Source organism: Varanus komodoensis, unplaced genomic scaffold, assembly GCF_004798865.1.
Source record: "Varanus komodoensis strain SLA01 unplaced genomic scaffold, ASM479886v1 scaffold53, whole genome shotgun sequence".
NCBI lineage: Eukaryota > Metazoa > Chordata > Lepidosauria > Squamata > Varanidae > Varanus > Varanus komodoensis.
This window is the reverse complement of record NW_025336126.1, coordinates 2,189,622-2,212,163: the sequence shown is the minus strand read 5'-3', so window position 1 is coordinate 2,212,163 and position 22,542 is coordinate 2,189,622. Positions and strand designations below refer to the sequence as shown.

The following is a 22,542-nucleotide window of genomic DNA, read 5'->3' as shown; positions in this document are numbered from 1 at the left end:
CGAGGAAAGGACGCTGCCGCCCACCCTCCTCCCCCGGTGCGGCCGCTGGCAGACCATCCCAGAGACGCCGTCGGGGGCGGACGGTTCTAGCGTCCCCCAATCCCAATCCGAGCGGCAGCGGCGGCGGCGGCGGCGGCGGCAGCAAGAGGAGAACGGCGCCCTCTCGTCCATTCCGGTGAGCCAGCCCGGACGCCTGGGTCCGTGCCGCGGGGACAGCTTGGCGAGAACGCGGGGGGGCACCCACCCGGACACCTGGGTTCCCTGAGCGGGCCTGAGGTCTTAGGGGCGCACTGGCTGGATTCTTGGGTACTCCCAGAGGAGGACGCGGTGCAGCCTGGCACCCACAGATGGGCGGTGTGGCCCCTGGAAAGGTAGCTTAGTGGGTGTGTGCAGGCAAGCGATGCGAAGAAAGAGCGGGGCCGACCCTGCAGCCCTTCCAAGGGACTTCTGTGCCTTGCAACAGTGCAGAAATTCCACAGGTGAAGCATTCCCCTTCCGTCGATTGGGAAGCCAGCGAACGCGGCAGCATTTCCCGCAGTTGCGGGTAAATTGTTGTTTTGCCCCGCCCCCTCCTGCAAGTAACTCAGGGTGACCTCCATGCTCCTCCCCCCACTTTTACCCCTCACAACAACCCGGTGAGGTAGATCTCTATGTCTTATCGCCTTTTCCATCGTGCTCTTCTTCCTCGGAACGCACGACTTTTTCCCCTGTTGAGGTAGGTGGCTGATGGGTCAATCCTTTGTCTCCCCCCAGGCCACATTTCCCAGGGCAGCCAACAGTAGCAGGTGGGCGCCAGAGCAAAGAACTGGCCCGGGGTCACCCAACGCGCAGGCCGAGGCCGCTCCGAGCGGAGCGGGGCAGCCAGGCACGTGAAAGGAAGGGCTGCTGGAGCGAACTGCCTGCTGGATCCTCCGAGAAGGGGCCGCATCGGAGCCTGGCCTCCGTCTCCCTCCTCCACTTAAGCGCATTCCACCCTTGCTTCCAGCACCCGGCTGCAGATCCTCGGGGCCGACCGCAGATCAGGGCTTGTCGCCGCAGGGACCGCCAAGATGACGCTCCTGGCCTCCGAGCGCTCCATGCTGATCCGAAGCAAGTTCCGCTCTGGTAAGCGAGGCGCGGAGCGCGGCTTCTTTTGCGCGCGGGAACCTCTCCGGCTTTCTGCAGGGGCTCGGTTTTTTGTGGGTTGGCTGTTGGCATTTGGGACATAGGAATGGTGGCTGGTGTAACCAGAATCCCAATCTGCCCGCTGTCACTTCCAACTAATCCTTTTAATTGTCCTCATACAGTATTTTTAATTGCACTTATTTTAATGTCGTGAGCAGTTTTGAATCCCAATCGCTACAAATAGATGGGGTACTACTACTACTATTAATTCCCTCTCGCCACTGCAAGGGCCTTCAGCTGTGTAGGAGAACAACTCCAAATTACCAAACTGCATTATATTGTCTTGTTTTCTTTTAATCTATATCAAGCCAGCGAGAATATGCCAGTTCATTTGTGTATGCAAGCCAGATCCATCTATTTTATGTTTTACTTGTGGATTGCTGCTTTTATGCTTTATGCTGCAACTTTTGAAGTGCTTTTATAGATTATTATACCTCAAATATTCCTGAGAATTTTAGTGCAAGAGATAAAGTGAACTAAATATAGCTACATAAAGTGAAGCAAATGGAGAAAACTGGGGGGAAAGGACGTATATTCCCTTCCTTTGAATTATTTTCCTGGTGTCTCCTAGCTTTGCAGCAGGCTAAACAGAGTGGTAAAGGTGTGTATTGAGGGGGTGGGGGGCTCAGGTTCCCTGACCTTCACAGGAGTCTCTTCTACTGGATTGTTCCTTAAGGGTTAGACCTGCCTAGTCTCCTTCTTGGTATCATGTAATGTTGACTCCTTAGCCCTGGCACCTGTTTTGTCCTAGCAGGCCAATGTTGCCCTGCAGGGGAAAACTTTACTGCACCTCAGATGTTACTGTACACAGACTTTTTCTGTGCTATGTGAAATAGGAACATAGACCCTGTTCTCCAACATTTGGGCCACGATTTCAATACCAGCACAGGAAGACAGGAGTATCTCTTGGCATGTACAGAGTGGCTTTTTCACCTCCCACTAGACATGTGACTGGTTTAAGGGCAGGCTCTAGAGGATAGAAAGTAGACATCCCTCCAGACATATCTTTTTAATTAAAGAATTAATTAAAGCCTTCAGGATTGCAACAGCAGGGATTTTAAAGGCCCAAGTCATAATGTAGATGTCCTACCAAACTTAATGCAGAGTAAAATTGTATAGAAAATTAATTCTGATATATTATTGATACATCCCCACTCCTTGCACAGCTGGCAGGCACAGTGATAGACTTAAGCACTTTAATACCTCAATCAAAAAGTGAACGTGACATCACACAGGCACACACTCTGCTTATTATTTTTAATGACACACAAAGTGGAAATTGCCGGGAAAGAAACAGCTCCCCTCTGCAGCCTGCTGAAAAGGAGGCCAGCCCTGATTTTTATTATTTTGATGATGCAGATAAGTACCTGTTTAATCCTATATTTGCGTACAAAGAAATAAGACAGTCAGGGCAAGTGGTTGTTCTTGAATTTATTGTGGTGAGGAGATAAGATCAGTCCAGATAAGTATGAACAATCCTTTTCAACATACATTTGTGCTTTAACTGGGGTAGGGATGATGGTAGAGACCTGCTGTTGTTATTTTCAAAAATAAATGCACCTCTGAGCATCTGCAAAGTTCAGTCCTGTTGAATGGCCCAAAATGTGCCTTTTTTTGTAAACAGGGATAACTCAGGCAACCCTGGAATAATTGGGAGAAAACTACCCTGTTTCTTAAGGGTTTCTTGTGATTCTCTAAATTTCAGGATTGCCTTCCAATTGTGAGGCTTCCTTCCTTTAGTTATTTATAGAATGAATTTAAGATTTCTCTGTATGTCTTCTGCAATGGTTCTGCAGAGTGGTTTGCCATTTTCCTGTGTGCTTGGCCAGTCACGGCACAAGAAACAGAGGGTGGGTCTGCACATGCCACGTCACCAAGCAATAAGCCACAGTGGGTTGGTTGTTCACTGAACAACCTACAGCATGCCAGACAGACCGTTAGACCTACTGTGGTTTATTTTTCCCCTCCTTCCCCCTCAGCCCTCCAGCTGGCTCCAGCTTGTATCCCAGTGTGCTTCGTGGCAGACCTCAGCCTTCCTCCGCTCCCACGTTGATTGCTATCCCATTTTTACTTGCTGCTTTTTTGAGGGGGGGAGCTCACGAAAGCACAACTGGAAATGGGGCGGGGGGGCGAGTTGGCCCTGAAAATTGCCAATTTTCCTGCATTCAGGTTTTTTTAGGGCAAGAGAATAGGCAACAGAGAAGGAAATTGACAGAGACTACATATAAACTAACTTGTGCACAGTTGCTAGAGTCCCGTTACTGCAGTTCTGAAAACTCCATGGAAATACACCCAAAAGTATTGGCTGGGAAGTAAATGGTGGTCACATCTATGTACCTGCAGTAACAGCTCTAAAAAGGAACCACAAAAGGGGCAAAGCAGACTTGGGGAAATGGCAAAGGGCTTGAAGGCACTTTGAATTGTCAATTCAACACTTACCGTATTTTTCGCTCTATAAGACGCACCGGACCATAAGACGCACCTAGTTTTTAGAGGAGGGATCCATGGAAAGCTTCCTGATAATCACATGCACATTCCCCATCACTTCCCCATGGGCTTCATTAAAAGACGGGTTGCCATTTGAAAACACACACCTACCTGTGATTAACAGCTCTCACCTGCGCCAGAGGGGAGGGCAGAGCAGGGCGCGCCGAGCACATGCCGGCCAGGTGGTGCCACGTGGTGCAGCCGGGCCGGCAGCGTGCCGGTGGTGGTCTTCCGGGCGGCGTGGCAGCGGCAGATCTTCCCGGGCGGTGGGGGTGAGCACTCTGTCTCTCTGTGTGGCCAGCGGGTTAAAGCCCGCAGCTCTTCCTCCTCCGCGGCAGGTCTTCCCGGGCGGTGGCGATGAGCAGTCCGTCTCTCCGTGCAGCCGACGGGTTAAAGGCCACGGCTCCTCCTCCTCCGCACGCCTCCCCCTGAGCGGCGCAGCTCTCACCTGCGCTGGAGGGGGGCGGGTGGAGCAGGGCGTGCCAAATGCGTGCCGGCCAGGTGGTGCCACGTGGTGCAGGCAGCCGGCAGCATCCCGGGCGTCAGGCACACACACATTCGCTCTATAAGACGCACAGACATTTCCCCTTACTTTTGAGGGGGGAAAAAGTGCGTCTTATAGAGCGAAAAATACGGTAAATTGGAGAGGATTGCCTTGCTAAGAGGAGACATTGTTCTTTCCCCCTTTTGGTGCATTGTTTGTGACACTTTCCTTTAAGGTGTGTTTCAATTGGCCACTTATGAATTATATGTGGGCGACTGTGATCCCATTAGCCTATATGCACTCTCATCTTGTCAATTGCCTTGCCTAGCCCATTTCTACCTTGGATGGACAAGAAAATTGACCAGGAAAGATTGCTGGTATCAAACAGCTGTAAGAAAGCACTTGCAGAAAATTGCCCCAAAGATATTACACTTTTTAAAATGAGGGAAGGAGTTGTACCATTTCCTGGGAGCAGGAAATAATTTGTAAAGCAGTGGCAAATCAGTTGTAATTGCTCCATAGTTTTGCTTGGGCATTGGTGGAGGGGCAAAAGCATGATAAATAGCAAGGATTTTTGTCACCCTGGTTGTGTGGCTTGCTATTCGATCCCTGCAACCCACAATGAAAAGTGTCTCCCAAGTACATCGCACTAATTGCAAAAAAGTACTTGCAATCAGAAAGCGGGGATTGACAGCAGCAATTCCCCAGAGAGGGAAAATATGACTTTTGCCCCTCTGTGACATCTCAGGGGGTGGCAAATCCAGCGGGTTCTCCCTTGAGCAGTTCTTGCAGTCTCTGGCCCGGGAGTTTGGGGGCATCTTGTATTTCCAGCCTTTTAAATAAATAGCTGGTGGCGTCACCCCAGCTGCTGCTGACAACGGGACAAATGCCCAGGCAGACAGGAGAGACGGGGGCACAGGAATAGAAATGCTTGGAGCAGTCCCACCCTCCAGAGGTATGATGTGCCTGCTGTTTGATGGGGGGGGGTCACCCACACAATTGTCCCCATTTGGCACTCTTCCTTGGACAAGGTTCTGCTTCCCAGCATTGTTCCAGTGAAGCATGTATTTGGGTTGCTCTGCAGAGATAAAGAGCCCTTGCATTGCTTTTGATCTGAAAGCTGGATAGCGAAACCGGTTTCAGTGTCCAGTGAGGCTGAGTTGTGGCCCCCATGCTAACTCGGCCAACTTTCCAGCGGTGCTGCTGTGCTTGCAACATGGTAAGCAAAAGAGGACCTGGACAAATCAGGCCAATTAGCTCTCCATTCTAGGTCTGGTGGAACTGAAGATCCAGATTCTTTCCAGATTCAATAATCAGATTGAAGGAACCAGAGGAAAGCTGTGGCTTAGCTCTAGCTACATTAGCACAACTGTCATAGCTGCTCCCCACCTTCAAAGGGAATTATGGGAACTGTCATTTTGTAAATGTTTTGGGAATTCTGCTAGGGACGTTTCAGTTTCCTCCAAGAATGACAAGCATGGAGAAAGGATTAGAAGTTGGATTAATGTAAGCCTGAAGCAGGAGATGTTATTCTGGAAGACAGCAAGAAGAGTCCCAGCTCTATTTCCTTGTGATGTCTGGACCCTTTTACTGAGAATGTTCAGCATCCTTATGAAACTACAGTTCCCAGGATTCCTCTGTGAGAGAGCAGGTAGGAGAGACTCAAACCAGTGGGTGGTGCAGATGTCATAAATGTGGGTAAGGGTGCCCTGCAACTCAGTTTCTTGTAATTATAACTACCACATCCAGCATTAAGATTCCAAACAACTGCCACAATTGCTTGTTTTAGAAAGCTGTTATTAGAAGGCGTGTATAGAATGTTGTATGTGTGTTTGTGGATCTGGTATGATGGATGATTAGCCTTATTGCTTGCTTTTTGCTTGCCTTTGCTCTCTGGGCATTAGATTAGATGGAAAGGCTAAGCAGTGGAAACTTTGAGTTTTCCAAGGATGAGCAAAATTCTATTCTTAAATGAGAGGCAAAGATGCAGAGTTAACCAAGGAGGTTTCACACTTTGCTTTGGTTGCTGCCAAAATGGGAGGCATCTGTGTTAGCTATATCCAACCGTTCTGTGTCCTTCCCTACACGAATGCTAGCCAAGAGGGCATCATTGCATTCTGTCTCAAGTGTGTAGTTTTCCTTTGGGGTCTGAAGGGTTTCGTCATTGGATCAGCTCAGCGTAATTTAGGTCTGCCAAAGGGATGCACTTGATCCCTGGGAATCCAGTCTGTAAGATGGGAAGTCCACCTGTTGTCTTGCCAGTGGAGCACAACGGTAGCTCATTTATACTGATTATCATAGCTAGCCTGTCTCATAGCTACTGTGCCCAGGCACTGGCCTCTTTCTGCATTTGGTGTATGGACACCACCACAAAAATTCTGTGCTTATGTTCTTCCACAGCTCTTTATGCATCAGGTAATTTTGGTTTATCTACTGTTTCCAATTTGTACTCCATGCCATAGATTTTTTGCTGAATTCGTTGCTGAAATGTAAAGTTTGTTTTATTTTATGTATGTATGTATGTATTTATTTATTTAAAACTTTTATATCCCCTCTGCCACTTACATCTCAGGATGGCTTACAATAAGAAGCAAAACAAACGAACAAAACAAACACAGCATCCAGCAAGTCAAGATAAAAACCCCCAGTTAAAACCAACTAAACATTAAAATAGTGGGAGAATAAAAAGGGTTTTGCCTGACACCGAAAAGAATAAAGAGTCAGCGCCTGTTCTCCTTTGGCAGTTCATTGTCATGTGCCCCATATAGTCATATGAGTACTTTGGTTGGCCAAAGCAGATGTTACTCCTAGTTTCTTCACCCTTGGGGCCCTGCTCACGGTTGAATTCATTTAATTAGCCAGAGAACATGTCCCATAAAATTTGGTGCAACTTTCTTCTCCAGCTCTCTTTTTCATTAGCTGAGATCACATTGTTGCTGGTGAAAGCTCAGCGCATTTGTCATTCCAGACAGATGTTGAATCTGTGCTCCTAGGTCATTTGGTTGGACAGCAGTTCCACAATGGCAGGGAATCGTTTCGGAGAAGTCGTGTTCTCTTGTTTTGCAGCGCTGCAAGACTGGATGTGGCGGGGACGCTCGGAATAGCTTGCTCTCTGTAGGACAGTTTTTCTCACTTTCTTTGCGCTGAATGCTTCCAGAGGTGGGCTTATACAGCTGTTCCAGCTCTGTGTTGTTAATAGCTTCTGTGCATTAAGGAAAAGGACAGCAGAAGCTGTAAGGAGACATGACCACGTCATGGGTAGCGGGAATTTTCTGAACTCTGCCACAAATGTGAAGAGCAGAGCAGCAGCATCGTAAGAACCCCTTATGAAAGCAGCTGCTATTTCTCCAGGCTCCATATCTAGACCATTTTGTTCAGAATCAGTCCATATACTGCAGATAGGACTGATTTCAATGGTTTCAGTAACTTAATTATCAGTTTCCTTTTATTAACCATTTAGCATTTACCTTTAATGAGCATGACAAATTTGTATTTCCAAACCCAAGTAATTACAAGCTGTGTCAACAGTTTATACATCAACCCTTTTACCCTATCTATTTTAGTAAGTTGCTTCTATTATCCTGGTTGTTCACCTCCCTTTTTTTCTCATGGCAATCAGCCAATGCCAATAAGCACTCCCTGTTATTCATTAACTTTTCCACAGTGCTGCAGCTGCGAATGCAACACCGGCGGTCCCAAGAGCAGCTCTCCGAACGCCACCTGATCCCAGGTGAGTCTCCAAAAAGTCCAGGGAAGCACATGGCAAAGAGGGGTGGACCCCAGAGAAAAGCATCCAGCCTCATGGCCAATGGACAATAGCAAAGGGTCTCCAGATCTACAGTGACAGTTTTTCCTTGTCAGGAAGAGAAAGTGACACATGAAGAGACAGCTAATGAATTTGATCCCATTGCCGGGCTGTGGCAAGTGGACAGGGATTTGAAAGGAGAACGGTGGCAACCCTGCCTGGGTGTCGTACCGGCTCCTCGGTTTGGAGACTCTCTCGCTGCCCCTCCCTCAGGAAGCCTGCCTTCCCCCCTCCAGTGCTCCCCCCTCTGGTTACTCCTGCTCTTCCCCATCCTTGCGACTGCTTGCTTGCCAGTGACCAAGTAGCCTGGGGCGTCAACTGCTCCCCTGCTGCTGCCGCCACTGCCTGGGCCAGAGCGAGAGGCAGGTCAACAAGCAGGCTGCCAGGGTGACGAAGAACAGTTGCAGGGCACTCTTGGTAGTGGGCCCTTGTCGGGTGCCTGCCCATGCCGACCCTTGAAGCCTGTCCTGCCTGGGGTTGCAAGTACATTTGTGTGAAATGCAAAACTTCAATCACACCGTGATGAGGGGAATAACTAGGCAAACCTGGCTTCCTCAAGGCATGTGTGGACTATGACTCCCAGATGTCTTGGGTCGCAACTCCCAACACATCTGGAGGACACTGAGTCGGGAAGAAGGGATTACTTCGTACATGTTCAAATGCAAAGGTTGCTTTGATGTGCCATGTCTACAAGCATGAAGAGTTGCCCCGGTCTCCTGGTGGTTCCTACTCAGGGTTTCCTGGGCCAGTGCTGGCTCTCCAGGGTCCTGGGCAGAAGCCTTTGCTCATGCATTGCTTGAAGCAGGGGTGCCAGAGGGAATACCAGGGGCATCTCCATGCCAAGTTTCTGCATCGTGCACCCCTCTTCCTGCTTCTGTCAATGCAAGTTCAGGGCAGCTGAAGAATGCCAGACAGCAGGGCTGGAGACTGGGCCCTGCAGGACTGGAGGGGCAAGGGCTTAAGCAGGTACAGACTCCCGAGATTTCAGCTGCAGCTCCCCTAATACTGGAGCTCCGGGGTCACCAGGACAGAGGCAAGACCAGGTTTTCTTCAAGCGGTGCATCATCAGCTCATGAGAAATGGCAGATGGAGAATGTGGTGATGGTCACTGGCTCACAGTGACTTCAAAAAGGGGATTAGACCATCCTCTGCAGGCTTGGCTCCTTCATGGATCACTGCCTTATCATGGCGAAGGGGCTTGCGTAGCTCAATGAAGCTATGAGCTATGCCGTGCAGGGTCACCCAAGACGGACAGCTCATAGCAGAGAGCTCTGACAAAACGTGATCCACTGGAGAAGGAAATGGCAACCCACTCCAGTATCTTTGCCATGAAAACCCCATGGACAGTACCAAAAGGCAAAAAGATATGACGCCGGAAGATGAGCCCCTCAGGTCAGAAAGTGTCCAATATGCTACTGGGGAAGAGCAGAGGGCTAGTACTAGTAGCACCAGAAAGAGTGAAGCAACTGGGTCAAAGCCGAAAGGACACTCAGTTGCTGATGTATCTGGTGGTGAAAGGAGTCCGATGCTGTAAAAATCTATATTCCATAGGAACCTGGAATGTAAGATCCATGAATCAAGGCAAGCTGGTTGTGGTCAAAAAAGAGATGACAAGACTGAACATCGACATCTTAGGAATCAGTGAACTAAAATGGACAGGAATGGGTGGATTTAATTCAGATGACCATCAGGTATACTACTGTGGGCAAGAAACCCACAGAAGAACTGGAGTAGCCTTCATAGTCAATAAAAGAGTAGGAAAAGCAGTACTGGGATACAATCTCCAAAATGACAGAATGATCACAGTTCGAATCCAAGGAAAACCATTCAACATCACAATAGTCCAAGTCTATGCCCCAACCACTGGTGCTGAAGAGACTGAAGTTGACCAGTTCTATGAAGGCCTACAACACCTTCTAGAATTAACTCCAAAAAATGATATCCTTACCATCATGGGGGATTGGAATGCTAAAGTAGGAAGCCAAAAGATAACCAGAATAACAGGCAAGTTTGGCCTTGGAGAACAAAATGAAGCAGGGCACAGGCTGGTAGAATTTTGTCAAGAGAATATGATGGTCATAGCAAACACTCTTTTCCAACAACTCCAGAGATGACTCTACACATGGACATCACCAGACGGTCAACACAGAAATCAGATTGACTATGTTCTCTGCAGCCAAAGATGGAGAAGCTCTATACAGTCAGTAAAAAATAGACCAGGAGCTGACTGTGGCTCAGATCATGAGCTTCTTGTTGCAAAATTTAGGCTTAAATTGAAGAAAGTAGGGAAAAGCACTAGGCCACTCAGGTATGACCTAAATCATATCCCTGATGAATATACAGTAGAGGTGACAAATAGATTTAAGGAATTAGATCTGTTAGCCTGAAGTACTATGAACAGAGGTTCGCAACATTGTACAAGAGGCAGCAACTAAAACCATCCCAAAGAAAAAGAAATGCAAGAAAGCAAAATGGCTGTCTGAGGAAGCTTTACAAATAGCTGAGAAAAGAAGGGAAGCGAAAGGCAAGGGAGAAAGAGAAAGATGCAAACAATTGAATGCAGAATTCCAGAGAATAGCTAGAAGAGATAAGAATGCCTTCTTAAATGAACAGTGCAAAGAAATAGAAGAAAACAATAGAATAGGGAGGACCAGAGATCTCTTCAAGAAAATTGGAGATATGAAGGGAACATTTCATGCAAAGATGGGCATGATAAAGGACCAAAATGGCAGGGACCTAACAGAGGCAGAAGAGATTAAGAAGAGGTGGCAAGATTACACAGAAGAACTATACAAGAAAGAGCTTAACATCCCTGATAACCACGATGGGGTGGTCACTGACCTCGAGCCAGACATCCTGGAATGTGACGTCAAATGGGCCTTAGGAAGTCTGAGCAACAACAAAGCTAGTGGAGGCGACAGTATTCCAGCTGAGCTATTCAAAATCCTAAAAGACGATGCAGTAAAAGTGCTACACTCAATATGCCAGAAAATTTGGAAAACTCAACAGTGGCCACAGGATTGGAAAAGGTCAGTTTACATTCCGATCCCAAAGAAGAGCAATGCCAAAGAATGTTCAAACTACCGCACCATTGCACTCATTTCACATGCTAGTAAAGTTATGCTCAAAATCCTACAAGCTAGGCTCCAGCAGAATGTGGACCGAGAACTATCAGAAGTACAGGCAGGATTTCGAAGAGGGAGAGGAACTAGAGATCAAATTGCCAACATACGCTGGAACATGGCGAAAGCTAGGGAGTTCCAGAAAAACATCTGCTTCATTGACTATGCTAAAGCCTTTGATTGTGTGGATCACAACAAATTGTGGCATGTTCTTAAAGAGATGGGAGTACCAGACCATCTTATTTGTCTCTTGAGAAACCTATATGTGGGTCAAGAAGCAACAGTGGGAACTGGACACGGACCCCTGACTGGTTCAAAATTGAGAAAGGAGTTCGGCAAGGCTGTATACTGTTGCCCTGCCTATTTAACTTATATGCAGAGCACATCATGAGAAAGGCGGGGCTGGATGAATCACTAGTTGGAATTAAGATTGCTGGGAGAAATATCAACAACCTCAGATATGCAGATGATACCACTCTCATGGCAGAAAGTGAAGAGGAACTAAAGAGCCTCTTGATGCGGGTGAAGGAGGAGAGCGCAAAAGTTGGCTTGAAACTCAACATTAAGAAAACTAAGATCATGGCATCCGGTCCTCTCACTTCCTGGCAAATAGATGGGGAAGAAATGGAGGTAGTGACAGATTTTATTTTCTGGGCTTCAAGATCACCGCAGACGGGGACTGCAGCCAAGAAATTAAAAGACGCTTGCTCCTGGGGAGGAAAGCTATGGCAAATCTAGATAGCATACTAAAAAGCAGAGACATCACCCTGCCAACAAAAGTGCGTATAGTCAAGGCTATGGTTTTCTCAGTTGCAATGTATGGCTATGAAAGCTGGACCATAAGGAAGGCTGAGTGCAAAAGGACTGAGGCCTTTGAATTGTGGTGCTGGAGGAGACTGTGAGTCCCTTGGACCGCAAGGTGATCAAACCGGTCAGTCCTAGAGGAGATCAACCCTGACTGCTCTTTAGAAGGCCAGATCCTGAAGATGAAACTCAAATACCTTGGCCACCTAATGAGAAGGAAGGACTCCCTGGAGAAGAGCCTGATGCTGTGAACAATAGATGGCAAAAGAAGAAGGGGGCGGCAGAGGATGAGGTGGCTAGATGGAGTCACTGAAGCAGTTGGTGAGAGCTTGAGTGGATCCCGGGGGATGGTGAAGGACAGGAAGGCCTGGAGGAATGTTATCCATGGGGTCGCGATGGGTCGGACACAACTTCGTGACTAACAACAACAAATGCAGGCTTGGTGTGGCAGTGGCAAGTAGTGATGGTGGCTAAATGGAACCTCCATGGTCAAAGGCAGTGTATCTGAATACCATTTGCTGCAGTTGGGGACAACAGAGGTGGAGGGCTTTTGCCTTCATGCCCTGCTTGCCCATTTTCTGGAAACATCTGGGGAGCTGCTGTGGGCACCAGGATGCAGATCTAGGAAGAGCTTTGGTCTGATTCAGCAGCAGGGCTCTTCTTATGTGTTTATCCAGATGGAATAAGGATCTCTGTAGGTCACTGAAATATCTTCCCCACCAGCAATTTCTACTCAACTCACCCACCTCCTGTTCCAGAGATTTTTGTCACGTATTTTTTAAACCCTTCTTCCATCATCATGCGGAGTAGAGAGTCAGATTTGAAGGAGAAAAGGGCTGAACGGAGCACTCCAAAGTGGCAGATCTGTGCCAGATACTCAGCAATGGGCACCCATGCAGTGACATCGTGGACATGCCCAGTGTGGAGAGTCTTGGATAAGAACCCTCTCGTTTCACGGCACAGGGGACAGAGAGAATCATGGACATGTGAAAGGCACTGGTTGACGCAGGACTTAGCCGAAACGCTAGCCCAAAATTTCCCCATCCCTGCAGAGAAATAGAATTCTGTTTGATTTGGCAAAAAGCCACCTCTTTCTGTAAATGCCAGTTGGTTCCTTCTCTGAAAGTCCTGGGTTATCTTTAAGATGTCCCCAAAGAGGAAAAGGACATATCAGCAGAAGATGGGAAATTTCCTCAGTGCTCATGCTAACCTGTCTTTACTGATCCTCCAGGGCTTAACAAACCCCTTGCAACTTTCTCACAGCCCAGCGGGACAGAGGACCAGAAGCGGGTGAGTAGAAATCAGTCCTGGGGATTCCCATCTCACGTAAGAAACAGTGGGAGCTGGACTTGTCCTCATTTTCTTTTTTTTAGTATTATGTTCTTAATATAAATAGAATACAGAAAGAAGAAAGGTGTGTGTGTGTATATATAAAAGTAAAATAAAGTGAAATAGGATACAGTTGCCAAGGTATTTTAAACAAGTTTAGCCAATACATTCAAGCCCACAAATTTCAAAGAGACCAAAAATACCTATCATTCTATCATTCAGTACTCTATGGAAATAGGGAAAAAAGGGAGTTACTATTCTATATACGGACAAATTTTCCAATTGCCTCAAATCCATTACAAATCATCAACTACTTTTTCAAGAGCTTCCTTTTATATCTTATTAGTTGTACTGAGTATAATATAATTTCCATTTGTCATTAAATTCTTCCATCTGTCTTCTATTTACATGATTAGTTAATTTTGCCATCACTGCATATTCTGCCAACTTATTTTTCCACTCTTCAGTTTTTGGGGAGTGTCCTCATTTTGTGTCAGACAGGTTGCGCACAAGGGTTCAAGCGGCTGGCTGTCAGGAGACGGTTCTCGGCTGAGCTTCATCTTCTCCACCAGCTGCCTTCTCTGACTCTTGGCTCACTAGAAATGCATATAAAATTCTCCGGCCCCACCTCCCTCCCTCCATCCCATAGTGCTGAATGGGCTGCGGGGAGCTCATGGAGGAGAAGGCAACATGGTTTCTGTGCTGACACTTCGACTAGCATGGTCCTCCAAAGTCTACGGTGGAGAAAGCCCCCCACCTCTTTCTCTCTCTGTTGGGCTGCTGATGCTCCCGGCAACAGGGAGTACAAGGGAGTTAACTCAGTCTGTGCTCTACCAGCAAGCCCCATGTTGCTAGACGGCTAGCAGGCGCTTTAGACTTGCAGGCTGTCTGGGCTTAATACAGTGAGAAAGCTGTGAGCAGCCATGTAGTGGCAAATTTAGACGTGGGGGGTCCCTTCATAATAGTCAGAGCCACACCCCTAGCAACCCCCATTTCCAAGATTATACTCCTGATGATTATACCGTAAAAATGAGCTTTGCCCCTTTGCTTGAATTTCTGTTCAGTAATACATGCAAGATGAGGGTGTCACCATTTGAGGTGAAACAGTGACAGCTTCTAGAAGTTAATTCTTATTTTCTTATTTCTTATGAATGATTTAAAAATTATATTCCTATCCCACTCTCCAGCCAAAAGCCCCCAGAGTGGTTTATGTGGAATTAATAAGGCAGTTCCTGCCCCCAGACTTGTGATCTAAAAATGTGACAAGCAGAGGCCAACCATGAGAGAAAGTGTCACAGAAAACATATGTGCCAGCCAGGCAGTCCTCTCCAGATAGGGAGTTCCCACGAACTGTCAAAAAACACTCCTGTTTTTAACCCACTAAATTCAGAACTCCAGCACAGTGGCAGCTGCCGGCCACGCACCCCCACCCCGAGGGCCCCCTCCAAAAGACGTGGGGGCACGCCAGCCTCCCAAGGGCCCCTCCACTACGCTCCTTCCCTTCGCATAGAGTCCTGCAGTTCTCCCTTCATCACGGGAGCAAGCAAACCAGCACATTTTCCATCCACTGTTGTTTCCCGCAGTGGTGCATTTTGAAGATCACTGCCTTAGCCTTCCCCAAGGAGCATCCAAGCATGCAGATGATGGGGCTGATCCGTATCGGCAAACCAGTTTCATCTTCTCCAGGATCAAGTCTCTTGTAAAGTGAATGGCTCTTGATTTTCATTCGCAATCAGTCCTCGCTAAAATACTTTTCTTTACGGCAAAGGGCAGTGTGTTGTAGTTGGGAAAATTCATTTCCTGCAGCGACCGTGAGGACTGCAGCTAAGATCAGAGAGAACGGAGAAGCTTAAGAGGTGGGTTGGCAAATGAGATCAGCAGCCTACCGAGAAAAAAGCAACAGAGTCGCATTCCTAGGCTCTCCGCTGTGCTACTCTTTCCTGTCTTGCCCAACAGGGAAACTCTGGGTAACAGTCTCAGAGCAAAGCAGCGCATTAAACCAACTTCAAACTATGGTTTAATATCCTGGCATGGCTAATTATAGTTTTCCAGTTTGGATGACAAGGGAAACAATTGTTAATGGAAGACTTGCTGGCTTGTTCACTCACTCTTGCAAAGAGCCATTGGAAATCTCATTTGTAGCTCAGCTTACGAAGCCAAAATACAATCAGTTGCCTGAATTCAGTCACCGCTAGGCTGATCAGAACATAGATTTAGTGTTTAAATAGGCCTCTCTTGCTGACTGTAATACATTAACAACATTTCCAGTGGCACATTTCAGGCTGTGAAGTTCTCTCCCCTTTGCTTGTGGAAACCTGATAAAGGCCCACCTAGACTGCAGCTGCCCAGAGTCCTGACTGGTTGTTCTGGTGGAGTGGGGGGGTGTGTGCTTTTTTTTTTTTTTTTTTTTTTTGGTGGGGGCACTCTGGACGGGTAGGGAAGAAGCAGATGCGGGATGGTTTTGGTTTTTAGCTTTCTGAAGATCAGTGCATAGGCTCATTGGCCGTGCTCATGATATTATGAGACTCCAGAGGGAGTGACTTTGTGGACATCTCGGTAATGATGCTCTTTCTCTGCTTCTTCACAGGCCAATGAGATCGCAAAGCTGAAAGTGTCACCCCGGTCCCACAAGACTGGCCCTGCTAAGAGTCAGCCCCCAGAGGGTAAGGAGCAAATTCTGCCTGCGTCTTGTTCACCTTCACCATCTTCCTATAGCACATGCCTGAAGGATGAGGCAAAGCCTAACATACTGATCTAAAATCTGGGAGTCCTAATCATCAGGTTGCCCTGTTTAACCGAACTTCATTTAGCATTTAGGCAACCCTGGAGTCCAGACTAAGAGATCTCACCCTCTTCCTTTAGCCCTTTAATCTACACTGTAGCCTTCGAATTTGTATTTCCTTCCTCCCAAACCCAGATGTCCTGAACTGGTCCCCTGCATCTAGTACTGCACCAAATGCCCCGGAAGGTTTTTTGCAGACTCTCAGGGAAGAGGTGATAAAAAGGAGAAGCCCTCAGTATTCAGGAGAGCTGGTAAAACCTCTAAAACTTGTTGCAAGGTGCTTAGTCTCACAAATGTTCATACTAAAAAAGTTGCTCTTTTTAATATTTCTATTTAAAACTGTTTTGCCACTGTGGGATAGCAACATTTCTGGTGGTCTTCTGGGCAGCTTTGCCTCTAAGTGCCTTGGAGGAAGGATGCTCTTTTAATTTCTCTGTGTCTGTCTCCTGTGTCTTCCCCCCCACTCCGCATCCCTGGAGAATTTGTTTATTTATTTAAGGCTTTTATAAGCCATTCAATTAGCAAAAGGCTCTCAGAACGGTGTACCACAGTGGTGCAGAGCAAATTGCAGGGCACCATGGCCTGAAGATCCCTTGTGGGGGAAAGTAAGATATGTGAACAAAGAGTCTCGACTCCCTTGGTGGCAGTAAGTCTTCTGTCCCCAAACATTTTATGAATTTCACCAGACAACCCCAGCAAAGTGCAGATGGTGCTTCCCCACCCTTATGCCCCAAGAAGCTGCAGAATCTGATCTTTTTCTCTGTCCCTCTCCTACCAAAAGTGAAAATGAATGGAATAGATGTACTGCTAGTCTAGTGAGCCAAGCTCAGTGATGAGCACGGGTGAAATGCTTGGTCCAGGAGTCCCTAATCTCGCTCCCCCCTCCCCTCCCCATCTGCCTGCACCAGGGAGCTCACCTTGGCTCAATTTGCAGTTGTACTCTGCAAAACAAGCTCTTTTCTGAAAACTTCTGTGCAGCTGAATGGCATTAATCAGCACTTCAGCCTCTCTCCCTGTTGTTCACTTCCGTGGGATTTGGAGCTCTTGCTAAAAGATGTGCTGATGTCCACAAGGTTTTGACAGGATCACAAATTCATGAGCAATAGCTCTGTCCCCTAAAATGAAACTGTCATATTTGGAGGCAGTATACTTCTAATTACCAGATATGTTGTGAACAGAGCCGGCTGCTGCCGGGGGTCAGACTAGATGGCCCGGGAGACCCCTTCTGACTCGCGCTGTTTCTGTGTTTCTATATTAAGGACCTTTGCCTATCTGCGAGCCTCCAATAACATCTGGGTGACAGCTGCTTGAGGCAGGACGCTGGAACAGAGGGATCACAGATCTGTCTGACTTGGCCTTCTCCCATTGGCCCCCTTCCCTCCTGCCAAACTTTGGGAATTGCCAGATTTTGTGCAGCTTTCCCCCTTATATCAAAAACTTGAAATGCCTCTTCCAGGACACAGTTCCTGGCAGCAAGAGCTTTAAGTTACAATCTGTGGGTATTGTTGCCCCTGTCTCCATTGGCCTTTGACCCCACTCTGCTCATTTTTGGCACTGCCCACCACTGGAATTTGGGTCCTGGAAGAAGTGGAGCACCCCTGCAGTGACTCGATAGACCTCCAGTCTGATCCCACAAAGCTGTTCTTTGTATCCCATAAACATCCAGCCATCCTCTTCCTCCCCACTCCAGTGTCTCCAGGGGACCCTTCTGAGCTGCAGGACAAGAAGGCTCGCCTGGCCGAAGACCTGAGCGAGAAGATCCTACACCGCCCTGGGCCACTTGAGCTGGTGAAGAAAAATATCCTCCCCTTGGATCCGGGCATCAAGAAAGCAGTGACAGGTAATCACTGCTTAGGAGGCTGCTTTGAGCACTTCAGAAGGAGGAAGGCTGCCTTGCAGGATGGAAAGGGCGAATGGGGGGCCAAGCAGTGCGATGAAGAGCTATTTTACTAGGGGCATTTATTGTGCACTTAACTTTTCCTGTTCCTGGTTGTTTATGAGTCCTTTAGACAATGTCATGACCTTCCATTTTCACTTCTGTTTTCAGGAAACTTGCGAGCAGGGAAAATGTGGTTTATGAAAAGAAAATGCTATTTCCATTTGTGTAATTGCATTATCTCTCTATACCACAGTGCCACCTAGTGGCTGTGTAGAACCCAAGAACCCAAACACAGTTTGGGTTCTGTGTAGAAACACAGAACCCAAAATCGCAGTGGTTTGATAGCCTTGAGAAGAGAAGCTCCTGGGGTGCCAGTTCAGTGGGACCTTTGGAAATTGTGTGGGCTGCGTTATCCTTTGACAAGAGGTATCACAGCAGGACAGAGCAAGCTTAAATAGGGACTAGACAATTGGATTGGGAGAAAAGGGTTTGAAAATGTTCATTATCTGGCAGAGTAAAAATAGAATGAATTAATGCATGAAAAGCACCTCTGCCATGGGCCTGCCTTCCAGCTTTACTTTTTCATCTGCAAAATAGGACTACTGACAACAGAAGCTTGTTGTGAAAGACAGTGAGAGTATTTTTCAAGTAAGAACGATGAGGCAGCCGTCAGGAGTCAGCTCGGCTTGTTGGATGGGACTTTTGCAGAGCAGAGTTCAAAGTCCTTGTTCTGCTAACCTCCATCAAATCCTTCTCCCACTCTCTCAGCCTAATTTCATAGTGAGAATATGATGAGTTACAAAAGCACTTTTGAGCGCAGCCTTTGCTCAGTGACAGCAGAACGACCCTGGAGGAGCTGCGCTGGAGTACCGACCACAAAGAGCAGGGCCATGGGAAGCAGTAAGCACTGCCCTTTCTCACTCTGCCATAATAACCTCTCTCTCTCCTCCCCGCCGCCCTCACCATCTGCAGATGCAACTCCGGCTGCTCCTGAATCGTTCAGCTTTGAGGAAGATCTCAGTAGCTCCTCCTCTTCCTCCTCTTCCTCCCCATGCTTTGCGCTGTCTCCTGGCAGTGCTCAGGGCAACTCTTCGGCCTCTGGGACAGCCGCCTTTCAGGTAAGCAGCTCGGTGCAAGTAGTTGTATATCTCTGTGTGTGCATGTTGGTGAAAATAGTACCAGGTAAGTGGGGAGGAAGAGCAACTCTGTCTTCAGGATTGGGAAGGAGGGGAGACTGAGCCTGGAAGAGGTGGGCACGTGGATGAACTCCCTCTCTCCAGTGCCCTTTCAGGGAGTTCCTTGGAAAGTGCCATGGCAGCATTGCTCAAATAAGGGATTTTTTTAGCATTTTGCAGGCCTGGCTAAGTGTGCCACAGGGGTGTTGATGGACCTGGGAGCTAGAAATGACTCCTGAAGAGTGGAGCGTACTTCTAATTGAGCCCTCTGCATGCTTTTCTTTCTATCTTGCGTATTTGGAACAGAAGCCCCTGTCCCCATCCCCAGACTCAGGCCTGTTATTCCTGCAGCCTTTGCTCTGGTTCTCAAGAAACACAGCAGACAATTGGAGTTGTCAGAATGCCTTCTGCGTTTGCAAGAGAAGAACTTGAGTGTTGCCTGAGTCCAAGTTGCATTTATGGGCTAAATGCTAAGTGCCCACACTTAAAAGTACAGAGGATTGTAAATCTTGGGGGTGGCCACTGGAAATCTTGTGCAAAAAATTAAACTGTATGGTCTTGCTGCCCCCTACAGGGCATTTGTTACATTGCAGGGCCTCGGAGTAATAACAACCAGAGTTAGGAATGGGCAAGGCAGGATGTTAGGACAGGCTCCTCTCTCTTTTTCCAGGCCGCAAAAAGGCTTCCCTTAAATATCCTACTCAACAAAATCCCCAGTAGATAAGCAACAGATCCACGTTACCATTCTGGGGAGAGCGTCTCCAGTCCAATTGCCACATTCAGCCCCATGAGGGGTGTTCCAGCTTCTCCGTTAGGGGTGAGACCAATCCAACATTAAACTTTGGTAGTCCCAGAGCCGAGTTAAGATGGAATGGCAGAACTGTGCACCTCTGAAGCCATTTCTGTTTTGCTTGGCAATCAGAACCTCCCACCCTGCCCTTCCCCAGCTCCGAGAGAGACAAAGCCGGGCAGTTACTAAAGCCTTCGAGGAAATCTGGTCCCCTCAGCAAGGAGGTCAAAGGAAGCCCCGCCAGACCTTGGTGTACTGCTGTGCAACGTTTCATTGTTGTTAATGGTAGTAATCGACTCATCATCATCATCAGTCATTTGAGCTAGCTTGCTGCATGAGTCATTGGGACACATGACTGGGGGTGCCTTTTGGGCACTCAGCCCCCTCTGTTCCTTGGGGGTTAAGCAGCCTATTGGTGGTCTCTTCCCTCTGGACCCTGATCCTGCAGCTGACTCTTCCCTGCGAGCTTTTCTTCGTACCCACAGGCATAGTGTTGGTCTCTGATCAAATGCTGTTCAGCAATATGCCTCCATAGATAAGCATCCCAGGGAACAGAATGTCTCCAGGGCACAGAATTCCTAGATTCTTCCTTCCTTCAGACTTGTCAAGTTTCCTGGAAAGGGGCCAGCCCTCCCTTGTGGCCCCTTGCTCTGTCCCCACAGCACTGTGCCCCACATTGATCGAGGCTCAGTCCGTTCCTGCCCTAACAACATCAGTTTCTCCTACAAGAGCCTTTCAGGCCCGCTGCCTCGTGGCTTCCCCCTTCTTAAATGTTTGTTCTATTCTGTCTCAATCCTGCCTTTCCTCCAAGGAGTCATTCCTCCTCCTCCTCCTCCTCCTCCACACCCTCTTCCTCCTCCACCCCTTCTCCCTCCTCCTCTCCCTTTTGGCTTCACAACCACCCTGTGATGCATGTTAGCCTGCACATCAGCAACTGGCCCAAAGTTATCTAGTGAGCTTCCTGGCACAGTAGGGACTAGAACCAGGTCTCCGCAGTGCTACTCTAACCACTACATGACACTGTTTGAGATCGCTGCGTGGGAGACATGGCAGATCCCTGCTGAACATCCAGCGGATGCTGGAAGAGGCAGGCGGCAGGCCGTTTAGGTTCTCTCGTCTCCCTGTTCTCCCTACTGCTGGATCTCAGCCCAGTCCTGAAAGATCCACAGCCCCCTAAGCTGTCCTCTCTGCCTTGGAGGTCGAGCCCCCTCGTCGAGCCCTCAGTCTCACTCCTCAGGGCAGAAAGGGCATGTTGGCAGGGCTCAGCCTGGTGGGAAGGGCCCAGGCGGGAGGAGAAGCGCCACGCCATTTCGGTCAGAGAAAGGCTCAGGCCACAGAGAACTGGTGGTGTAATCCAGGGGGGCCCATGGACCCCGTCACCAGCCAATGGTCCTGAATTGGGGCCAAAATGTGGGGGACAAATCTCACCGACCGTGGTTGTGGCATTCAGCAGCTGCCACTCCTCTCTGCCACACGCTTCCCCTTGAAAGCCTTCCCATGCCTGGTGCCTTGAAGTCGGAGTCCAACTCCCAGCACACAAGGACAGAGCAGGCTTTTCCAGTGACGGGGGCGGCGGCGGCAGCCTTGCTATAGAACTCCCTCCCCAGGGAAGAATTGCCAGTCGTCTTTTACTGTGTTTAGTTGCCCAACAAAGTGTGTCGTGTTTGCTTCAAAAGATTGAATGAGGTTTGATTTTACTGAGCTGAAATCTTCTTTGGCAGTTCTGTTGCTGGTGCTTAGATATCTTCTATGAAATATGTTCTAAGGATGGTTGTTTGCAGCTCTTCATTGCTGCCTTTTATAGTGCAGAAGTTGTAAGCTTCCCGGAAGGCTTTTTTAGAGGGAAGGCTAATGAATGACTAAGAGCAAAATTCTGTGCAAGTTTAGAGAGAGAGAAAAGGCCTACAGCTTCCAGCATGACCCTAGCAGCCTGGTGACCTGGTGGGAAAGGGCACAGGGGGCATGCTGGGAGTTTTACACTTTTTTCTGTCTAAACTTGCATGAGGTTGTGCCTTAAATTTCTCAGTGGAAAAACCAGATGGCTGGTTTTGGTCTTGGCAAGACAAAAAGCAGCAACCTGGCCTAGCTCTAGGCCAGTGGTGGCGAACCTATGGCACGCGTGCCACAGCGGGCACGCAGAGCCCCCTCTGCCGGCATGAGAGCCAGGTCATGCCAGCATCGCCCCAGCAGTCGAGCATAGGATAACAGCGCACATAGGGGCCATGCGCATGCCCGGAAAGGAGTAGCGGCGCCAGGCGATGTTGTCATGAGCCGCGACTCATTAGCTGCAACTCGTCCAAGCTGTCGCATGGCTGGACAGTAGCTGCCTAGGATATATATATCTATTTGCTTGGACTGGCAGTGAGTTGCTTTTTCTAAACTGAAAACTCGGTTTTCAGGTTTTACTGCACTGTTGGCACTTGGTGATAAATAAGTGGGTTTTGAGTTGCAGTTTGGGTACTCAGTCTCTAAAAGGTTCACCATCACTGGGTTAGGTTTAGAAAAATGAGGTGTTCCAATATGATTTTGATGGTTGGAATGTGTTTAGAATGGGCGGAAATGATGAGCTATGCAGAAAAAGCTACTCAAGGAAGGCTTTTTCAAGATTGGCCTCTTTTCAATGGAACTTTCGCCCTATATTAGGGTTAGGGGAGTGCACCAGGGTAGGGTTAGGGTTAGAAAAACGTGGTGCCCTAGTGTGATTTTGATGGTTGGAATGTG

The 22,542-nt window shown here is 48.2% G+C and overlaps 1 protein-coding gene across 1 annotated transcript in view; it reads left to right on the top strand.

Moving 5' to 3' along the window:
- Nucleotides 1-22,542, top strand: part of MAMSTR (MEF2 activating motif and SAP domain containing transcriptional regulator) — a 31,113-nt gene continuing 8,571 nt past the window's right edge. The window contains exons 1-7 of the mRNA XM_044447700.1: nt 1-175; nt 986-1,104; nt 7,800-7,865; nt 13,098-13,156; nt 15,783-15,858; nt 17,668-17,817; nt 18,829-18,974. Coding sequence (XP_044303635.1) covers nt 1,050-1,104; nt 7,800-7,865; nt 13,098-13,156; nt 15,783-15,858; nt 17,668-17,817; nt 18,829-18,974 — 552 coding nt within the window. The 5' untranslated portion in view covers nt 1-175; nt 986-1,049. The remainder of the gene's footprint in view (nt 176-985; nt 1,105-7,799; nt 7,866-13,097; nt 13,157-15,782; nt 15,859-17,667; nt 17,818-18,828; nt 18,975-22,542) is intronic.